Below are 10,454 nucleotides of genomic sequence, written 5' to 3' on the forward strand. Positions count from 1 at the left end.
CTGTCGGTCACGGCGGTCATTCGACCATACTTCACCACCCTGGTCAGTGCTTGTGGGTGAGTGGGGCAGAGAGTCCAGGATCAGTTCAGATTGTCGCTCGCCACTGTAGGTACGTGTGCATGTATGAGATGTTGAACTTCTTTCACACCGTACGTAGCCAACCTTGTTAATCGGAGGTGCAGGGGTAGGACAACAAAATATAGCTCTCTGTGTGAGTCTATGGGTCTCTGTGTGAGGTCTATGGGTCTCTGTGTGAGTGTATGGGTCTCTGTGTGAGTTTATGGGTCTCTGTGTGAGTTTATGGGTCGCTGTGTGAGTGTATGGGTCTCCGTGTAAGTCTGTGGGTCTCTGTGTGAGTCTATGGGTCTCTGTGTGAGTCTATGGGTCTCTGTGTGAGTTTATGTGTCTCTGTGTGAGTCTATGGGTCTCTGTGTGAGTTTATGGGTCTCTGTGTGAGTCTATGGGTCTCTGTGTGAGTCTATGGGTCTCTGTGTGAGTTTGTGGGTCGCTGTATGAGTCTATGGGTATCTGTGTGAGTCTATGGGTCTCTGTGTGAGTCTATGGGTCTATGTGTGAGTTTGTGGGTCGCTGTATGAGTCTATGGGTCTCTGTGTGAGTTTATGGGTCTCTGTTTGAGTCTATGGGTCTATGTGTGAGTCTGTGGGTCTCTGTGTGAGTCTATGGGTCTCTGTGTGAGTTTATGGGTCGCTGTGTGAGTCTATGGGTCTCTGTGTGAGTTTATGGGTCTCTGTGTGAGTCTATGGGTCTCTGTGTGAGTCTATGGGTCTCTGTGTGAATCTATGGGTCTCTGTGTGAGTCTATGGGTCTCTGTGTGAGTATGTGGGCCTCTTTGTGAGTCTATGTATGTGTGTACATTGAACTTCGTTCACACCGTACGTAGCCAACCATTTTAATCGGAGGTGTGGGAAACTGACGTTAGCCGTGGGTGGGAATCCAACTCGGATTAACCGGGGTTACCAGCACAAGTGTACTCAGTACACTAAGGCCACTGTCCCAGAGTATATGATGATGGCAAAACAATCAATGGTGTTTGCCAATTGCAAACACGAGGTGTGCCCCACGAATGAAGGAGTTGGGGGTGGGGTACTTCCCTTTAAAGTTCAACGTTTCGGAGCTCGGCTTTTTAAACATCGACACTCGGGAGACAAAGGCGGCCGGGCGTGGTGCTGACCACCCACCCCCTCGTGTGCCGTGCCAGCCTTCATAGGTGCTCGCTAACTCCACTTGCCCCAACAGTCTGTAAAGGCTACACGGGGGATCTTTGTGTTTGTCTTTGGTGTGCCTCCCTGAGGTCGATTCAACCTTAAATAAGTTTCAGTCTATAAACATCGCCACTGGGCAGGTATCCGTGGCTGGGCGTAGTGCTGGCCACCAAACCCGTTCGTGTGCCGTAATGCGGCCATCATTGGCGCTACTCACGAACTGTACTTGCCCCCGACAGTGTGTGAAGGCTATACGAGGAGGGCCCTTTGTCTTTGCGTCTCACACAAATGCGGAAAACTCTCACAAGTCGCTGGGCAATCTGGTTTCCTTGCGCCTGCCAATCACTGAATATAGGGGATTGACCGATGATTTCAATGCAGGATGCCTTCCTAAAATGGCATTGTTAAATATTTACTTATCTATAACAGAAGAGTTGCCCAACCGTGTAAAATTCCAACGACGGGTTGCACGTGACCTGCAACGTTGTCCGGTATGTTTACTGTCGGAGTAAACCAAGCGTTGGAAACATAAATAAGACGAATGTCTAGAGAAAATATATACATAACCGGCCTTTATCAAACCACTGCTGCATGACGACCTCCGTCTGCCCAGGATCGATTCATACATCGCTCGCCACTCACATTATGCGTGTCTCGGAATGAAACTCCAGATTCGTAGTGCTTAACACAGTGCCACCACCATTCCCCCTTCGAAGGTAAAACATACATTCGTGATGTATTATTACTGTACAATTACTACTAATATTTGATTCGTAAATATATTCTCGGATTATGAGTGAATGTATCAATAATCGAGGTTCGCTGGTTACGATTTGCACGGTTGGCTACGTACGCTGCGAAAGAAGTTCAGCATGTACACATACAGTCCGTTCTCCTATAACGCCGCGTTGAATGTATTAGGTAACACGATTTTAATACAGGTAGGAAAAACAGTTCCACACTGTCTTCTTGGTTCTTTCGGTAAAGTCACGTAGAATGGAAATAATAAAATAATATTATAAAATAATATTATAAAATTATATTATTTCCATTCTACGTGACTTTACCAAAAGAACCGAGAAGATGAATCCCTGCAGTCACGAAAGCTTTAAATCGAAAGTTCCACACTGCCCACCAGGGATTATTTGTCTGTCTGTTGTGCATAGCCACGCCCTCGATTTGTATTTCATAAAGAGCCTCGGGCGGGCTCAGCACCACGTGACGCGCTGTCCCACGCAGCTTGCGTCGCGTGACACGGATCGCACGAATGCGCTGTCCAACCAAGTTCCTACCTGCCCACTCCGAAGGGACGTGTTAAACCTCGGAAGCGACTTGGATACACCGCGATCGAGTGGACGGAACCACGTCGCGCGAGTCGGAACCAGAAGTTGTAACGGCTGCCTCGACGTAGCATCGTCGCACAAGACATTGGGATGCTGCTGGATGCTTATAGATGCTACCCACGCGCATCAGTCTATGTTCGGCCTGCGTACGCATCTCACGCGTTATCGCGGACTCTGCTTTACCCCCGATTTTATGTATGATTAATTAGAAGACGATTTTTCCACAACGCGGTGTGTTTTTCAGGAACGCAGCAACTACCGCGTTCTAGGAGAACAAACTGTGCACACGAGATGATAATTGTTTTTTTATCATTTTATCTGGCAACAAACCTGACACCTTTTATTACAAGGAGTCATGTTTGCATTGACCAGAATACCTGCAGTCAGAATGCAAAAAAAACACAACTCTGATAATGCATGCACTGTCCTTGAAATTGATTGTTCCACACCCGAGACAGCTTTTCTTAGAGCCTAGTCTCACATGGTGTTGGACCAGATGACGCCAAAAGGCGCACAACTCAAAGACAATGCACCATCAGAGTATGAGAGCTCGGGGTAAGCATTTACACCATTGGAACCTCCTTTTTCAGTAGCAAAATAAATTTTTTTTTATCATATTTTGCTACTGGCAAAGGAGGTTCCAATGGTGTGCACACGAGGTTATAGCAGTCACGATGGAGGAGCACATGGCTTCCAAGCTTTCCAGCATCGTCCACATTTTCGCAATTGCCGGCGTCTTTTGCTCAAACGACAGTTTTGTTTTCGAGCCACGCGAGGAGAGGCCCTTTGCGACGAGACCGTGGTTCCAGGCGGACTTCAGGAGGGGCAAGAATTGTCAACGTAGCAAAGGCAGAGACGCCGCCTAGAGTCATAGACCACTGCGCGCACACCACCGCTGCCGACTCAGACGCTTTGCCGAAGGTTAAAACGCCGTGGGGCCGTTGACCATTGTGAAATTGTCAGATCTAAAAAGATGATATCGGTACATTTGGATTTTGCAACGTTCTTATCGCGCAAGGAGATACAGGGCTCCTGCGGCGACAATCATACAATGGTATATATTTGTTTAAATTAACAAGAACGGAGGCTTTCAGTCTGAATCGCACAGCGTGTTGGTGCTTCCAGCTGTTATTCCAAGACGTCTGTCTGGCCGGCGTGTGGAATAGAGAGGCCAAAGACCCTCTAGAGTAGTGGGTATGAACACAAATTAAGCATGGGCACGTAAGTTACAACTTACTTTGTTTCATCGAACCCTATGTATTTATTAACATTGTGCAAAAAAATTACAATTGAGAACCAAAGGGGTGCAAGGCTGCAGTTAATGTGAAGAACTACTGCACTAGAAGGGCCCTCTCTCGCTCTCACCGAGGCCCTCCTGATAGTAAGTGGCATTATCAAGCAAATAAATTGCCTAGCTGCACCTTTACACAATGTAACGTGGAACTTTAAAAACAAACATAAAAAGAAACATTAAACAAACATTTTTAAAAACATTAACAAAACACAAAACATAAAAATAAAGTAGAAACCATTACAACATAAAAAGCAAGATTTTTTTTTACAAAAAACATAAATAAACACGGACATTTCTTTCAACAAAAGCCAAGGTAGGAGAGAACACGAGAACCATCGTTCGTGCCACACAGGAATGTTTTGAGTGAGATTTGTGCTAAACAAATTAACGGACAAATTCTACTTACCCAAGTAAAAATGTACATACGTGTAACAGCATATTGTTTGGCCGTCTCTTGTCGAAGCGGACAAACTCTGACATCCAGAGTCTAACCATCACAGTCTGGAACGTTAAACTATTTGGCCGAGTGGCCAAATTCGTATTGTAATATCACCCCACTTATGCTGCGTGTGCGTGTTGCAGAGTCTGTATCTTGGCGAGGTCATGTAGCCCGCATGCCCAATCACCACATGCCTAAACAGCTTTTGTTCGGCCGGATCGAGGGGGCTTAACGAGCGCGGCACGGGCTAGAGAAGAGATGGAGTGATGTGGTACAGGAGGACGTGGAGTTGAGTGGACTTGCCGATGACTGGTACCAGCGGTGTCAAGACCGGCCTCTGTGGAGGAGGCTCGTGAAGGACGCTACTGGGCAGTTGGAGGTAGACGCCCTCCAACAATAACGGAGGGCGGAGGAGCGACGCTCACAACGACAAGCGGAGTGCCGGGTGGCTAAAGCACAGCAAGTTGGCACAGTAGGGGGCACAGGTGGTGCATCAGCCAGTCGTCTCAGTCAGTCGCCCTGTGGCATCTGGGTCTGCCCCGTGACCTCCTGCCAGCCGGCGTTCGACACTTTACGTGGCCTCAACGTGCACCTAGCCTGGCACAAGCGTCGTGGTGACGTCACCGCCACTTAGTGGCGAATGGCGGTTGTTGTTGTTGTTGTTGTATCTTGACCGGGAATACAACTCGTAACGTCACTGTACCGTGGAAATTCATTTCCATACGCCGCGACGTTAAATCAGTTGTTGCTGAACCTTTATCGGTCCACATCGTGTCAATTGGTTCCGTTTGGATTTCTTTCGTCCTGCCAAAGGGAGGGAAATATATTTTTGGCGTTGCTCGAGATGGTCGCGAAAACTGTCCGTTTTCTCGCGTGATGGTTCCTGCGTGACTTTCTGAGTTTCACAAAGTACACAATGGGGTTGAGGGCGCAATTGAGGCTGACAAGGCCTCGCATCAACTTGTACGTTTTAACCAACGCGTCGGCCTCGCACGTCAAGCTGTTTCCGCCGGAGAAGAAGAAGACCAACTTGCTGATGTTGTACGGCAGGTGGCAGATGATGAATATCACGAGGACGACGATAATAGTGCGGATGGCGTTCACACGCTTGACGTCCTGCCGGGCGCTGCCCAGCGACAAGGAGTTTCTCAAGGTGTGGATGATGAAGGAATAGAAGACCAAGGTGACAATGAAGGGAACCACGAATCCCGTGAAGATGACCGCGACGCTGTAGGGCTTGTCCTCCGACGAATTGTTCGGTTTGAAGTCCCAGCACTCCTCTTGTCGCGTGGTCAGCGTAACGCCGCTGAAATACAGCGTCGGCACCGACTCTGCGATCGTGACCACCCACACGAGCGCGCATATGCCGATGGCGACCTTTTTCCTCCGCCACCGCAGGGTGGACATCGGGTGGCAGATGCCCAGGTATCGGTACAGGCTTATGGCCGTGAGGAAGAGGACGCTGACGTTCAGGTTGAAGTAGAACATGAAGCGCACGAGGCGGCACATGAAGTCCTTGAAGACCCAATTGTCGTGAACCACGTAGCTGTGGATGAGGAAGATGAGCGACGTGGCGTACAGGAAGTCCGCTGCGGCCAGGTTCACCGTGAACAGCGAACTCGAGCTCAGCTTTTTCCTCTTCCTGCAAACGAGGCGGGAGAAGACGAAGCCGTTGAAGACGATGCCAAAGAAGGCGCTGACGGAGTAGGCGACCGGCAGGTAGATGAATTTGTAGCTCTCGTTCAGCGTGCAGTTGGAACTGTTCGCCATGCTTGCCACGTGCCCACCCCCCCCACCCCACCCACCAACATGCAGGTGCGCGACTTCTGGGGGCTCTGTGAAAAGAAACATAGAAAAGAAAGATTGCGAGCACAAAAAACAGAATCGGAATGTTTGTTTAGGCTGGGGGGAATCCGATGAGCTATAAAGCTATTTTTTTAAATGCACAGATGTCCAGGCAAGGGGCAAGGGGTCAGAACGTTTCAAGAACAAACAACACAAAAAACTAAAACACGATCGTAGTGCAGAGTTTAGGAAAGGCAAAACAGGTGAGTGCGTGAGTGCGCAAGTGACACGAGGCTTAAGGGGGCTGCATTCCAGGGCCTCAGATTTTCAGGAAATCCCGCACCAACCCACTACAAAATAAATAAATATATATTCAGCTCTATTATGGTTGAAACACAATACTGCACGGCAGAATGACGAATCCTTCAGCGCAATTCGGTGCTTAAGGCTATCGAATCGCCATGCGTATAAAAACTGCGGGCCAACCTGCGGAACACCGAAATAGCCTTTGCCCAATTTAAACTTTTGACTCGCGTTCTCGGACTTAAAACACGAAGTGAACTGATCCAAGGTGCATAACAACGGAGCGTTCAGCTTCGCCACGCATTCGATGTGGCTCTTGACACGGAACTGAATGAACTAATATAAAAAGCCCCCCCCCTAAAAAAATAACAACCCTAAAGTAACCCCCCTCCATCAAATCGATACCAAAGCAGGGCATATGTAACATGATCGATATCAAACTGTTCAGATTGATAATATTTTTATATAGTTATTATCCTCGCAATGAAAAAAATGGTTTTGTGCATGCCAACGGAGAGAGAAAAAAAACCGCCATCGTAATGAAATCCCCGGATCTTCTAAAAGTTTTGACGCAAAAACGAACTCAGCGTCACAAATTGCATCCAAATAAGTAGCATAGCGGGCAGAATTGAATTTCCGAGATGTGCGTGTTTAATGGTTCTCCTTTCGGTTTAAAGCTTTCGTGACTGCAGGGATTCATCTTCTTGGTTCTGTCGGCAAAGTCACGTAGAAGGGAAATAATAAAGTAATTAAAATACAACATAATAAAATACAATTCTCAGCGTCATTCGGACGCTGTCTTTCCGACAGCCCTGTTATTCACCTGAGGACGGCTGCTTGCGTTGTGGCCGAAACGTCGTGAGAATTGTATTTGTTATGTTTTATTTTTATTATTTTATTATTTCCCTTCTACGTGACTTTACCGAAAGAACCAAGAAGATGGTTCTCCTTTGGCAGTGTGTCGAGTTTGAGAAGGTCACGTACGGGCAAAATTAATCTAAGTAATAGTTTTGCTCAAATGAGATTTCGCGGCGATTGACAGCCCTGAACCGGTGGAAGAAATTCCACGGTCCTATGGCGGGCGCAAGTCCATCCACGGGACAACCGCTGTTGGTCTTCTTGGTTCTTTCGGTAAAGTCACGTAGAAGGGAAATAATAAAATAATAAAAATAAAACATAACAAATACAATTCTCACGACGTTTCGGCCACAACGCAAGCAGCCGTCCTCAGGTGAAGAACAGGGCTGTCGGTAAGACAGCGTGTTCACCTGAAGACGGCTGCTTGCGTTGTAGCCGAAACGTCGTGAGAATTATTTTATTTTATTATGTTTTATTTTTATTATTTTATTACTTCCCTTTTACGTGACTTTACCGAAAGAACCAAGAAGATGAATCCCTGCAGTCACGAAAGCTTCAAATCGAAATTTAATTATTGTATTATGTTTTATTTTTATTATTTTATTACTTCCCTTCTACGTGACTTTACCGAAAGAACCAAGAAGATGAATCCCTGCAGTCACGAAAGCTTCAAATCGAAATTTAACCGCTGTTGGCTTTCTTGCACGGTGTTACTATTGTATCGACACGGGAGGACTGATGGGCTGAGTCAACTCCACAGGCAGCATTCGAACTCGCAACGTACAGATCGCCAGCCACTTGCGCTACCACTGAGAGGCCTGTCCAGCAAGATTTTGTGTAATAAAGTTTAACAACAAGACAGGTAAGTGATGAATAGCATTTTTGTCAATTCACTGCTGGATGAAGTCGTGTCGGTCATGGGGTGTTTTTACCACACTTCACCGGTCCACGAGGAGTGATAATCACTTGGCAACGGTGTGAGCTGTGGTCGGGAATTAAAAGTTAGTTAGTTCAAAGCGTAGTGTGCTATCCATAATAAAGGGTTATTTTTTTGGCTTAGATCGTGTAAATATAAACGCGTCGCTAACACCCGCCACCACCCGACACAGCCAATTTAGTAAGGGTTGTCACGTAAGCAAAACGTGCCAATTAGTTGCTGGTTCAGCACAGCGGTTGTGTGTTGGAGAGTAAACCCACGACATTTACAATTCGAGTTTGATGTTTCGCTGGTGATTACAATCAGCTTCGCAGTGTCCTCACCGCTGTGCCAACTGTTTCACACCATGCACGGTGGTTAGCGCACTGCAGTATTAACCCAGCGAAGCGAGTTTGAGTCACACGCACGGCTAACATCAGTGGCGAGCGATTTCTGAACACGCTCGTTGAAGTATGGTCAAACAAATCTCCACGTGACCGCAGGCACCGCGTGGCGAAGGCTTTGTCCATCCAGAAGTAAATTGACAGAGGGCGACGGCCGAACGAGAACAACATTTACATTTCCAAACATACTTCGCTCAGGACTACGATTATAAGACATTCAGCTCGGTAGGAATTTATGCAGTCAATTCAAGCCGTTGACCCGATTCAGCGCCTTAAACAATTAAAGAGAAAAACAAACATTTAGATAATAATACATTCCAATTTTTAACTGTTTGGCCGTGTCGGGTGGTGGAGGGTTACGAAACATTTATAAATAACGCGATCTGACCCATACACCTATATTATGAATACATTCCATTTCGATTTAAAGCTTTCGTGACTGCAGGGATTGATCTTCTTGGTTCTTTCGATAAAGTCACGTAGAAGGGAAATAATAAAATAATAAAAATCAAACATTAAATAATTCTTCAGACGTTTCGGCCACAACGCAAGCAGACCTGTTCTTCACCTGAGGACGGCTGCTTGCGTTGTGGCTGAAACGTCGTGAGAATTATTTTATTATGTTTTATTTTTATTATTTTATTATTTCCCTTCTACGTGACTTTACCGAAAGAACCAAGAAGATACATTCCATTTGTTTACGAATCACGGAACGGCCACATGCATTAAGATAACACGAAGAAAGAGCAAATGATGATGACTTACTGGCTTGCCTGCCGCAGTAGATGCCCTTTGGTCTCGTGTCCCTCTCAAGCTCGCCCGCCGGCAATGGATCGAGGTTGAGGAGCTACACACGGATACACTTCGAATGCTTCGTCACTGCACGAGTGAAGCTGATGGTGTATCAACAAGAGGCAAGGGGGCCGGCCGCTAAGGCGTCACAAAGTTCCTTGTGAACGACGAGCGTGTTGCAATGCTTAGTGGACACATTCCGATCACGATGAACGCTTACGCCGCTGAGATTATATCCGTGCGATCACCGCGCCGCGAACACAAGGTCCCAAAATCGATGTTGACGTTCTCAGATTTCAGTGGCGGAGTGCTAATTAGTTCGACCAAATAGATCGGTCGGTAACTGCGGTCGGGAGAATTTCACATCTCTCTTGAATCTCGCCGCGCGAGTATTAGAGAATGATGTTTCTAGGGGATGGGGTGAGTTAGCGCGGTGGACTTAGGGTGCCGTCCATAAATGACGTCACGCGATTTTGGACGATTTTTTATCCCCCCCCCCCTCGTCACACGACGTCACAAAAAGTCAGACCCCCCGCCTCAAAAGACGTCACAAAGCTCTGCCCCCCCCCCAAATTGTTTTTGAACATGCTTCAAATCGCTTTAAACTATTGCCATTGAAGTGCGTATTTAATGTGGCGCTGCACTCTGATGTTGTAAGAGAAAACATTTATTAATTTTTTTTAAATAAATGTCTATATTGATTTAAAGTTGCGCATTTTGATGTGACGGCACATTTCTCACCCCCCCCCCCCTCTCGTCACACATCGTCACAAATGTCTGACCCCCCCCCCCTAGGTGCGTGACGTCATTTATGGACGGCCCCTTACGTACAACACTGAAGTCGTTTCTGCTCGATCGGTTTAGAAACGACGGTTTACACCCAGCACCATTAAGAGGGATACATCCACAGCAAAGTCGATGGGCAGGTCACGTGTTTGGTGGGGTTCAAGTTCAAGTTCATGTATTAGGTAAAGCCCTGTGAGCCATTCGGCTCTTGAATCGGGTGCAACCGCAACAAACAAAAACATGAATAAAAAAACATCTTGAAGTGAATTTGTGACTATGTGCAAACTGAAAATCCAACAAAAGACAGCAAA

The 10,454-nt window shown here is 46.8% G+C and overlaps 1 protein-coding gene across 1 annotated transcript; it reads right to left on the reverse strand.

Annotated features, from left to right (window-relative positions):
* Positions 1-2,364: 2,364 nt before the first annotated feature.
* LOC133357431 (P2Y purinoceptor 3-like) lies at positions 2,365-6,099 on the reverse strand. Its single transcript, XM_061575378.1, has one exon. It carries the CDS (start codon positions 6,067-6,069, stop codon positions 5,074-5,076), a length of 996 nt encoding a protein of 331 aa, XP_061431362.1. The 5' UTR covers positions 6,070-6,099; the 3' UTR covers positions 2,365-5,073.
* Positions 6,100-10,454: the final 4,355 nt, after the last annotated feature.

The sequence above is a fragment of the Lethenteron reissneri genome, chromosome 58 (assembly GCF_015708825.2).
Source record: "Lethenteron reissneri isolate LAM-NWPU_2019-01 chromosome 58, ASM1570882v1, whole genome shotgun sequence".
NCBI classification, from domain to species: domain Eukaryota; kingdom Metazoa; phylum Chordata; class Hyperoartia; order Petromyzontiformes; family Petromyzontidae; genus Lethenteron; species Lethenteron reissneri.

What these genes read in the sequence shown, in the direction of transcription:
- LOC133357431 (XM_061575378.1), bottom strand. Translation starts at nt 6,069, where the DNA reads ATGGCGAACAGTTCCAACTGCACGCTGAACGAGAGCTACAAATTCATC.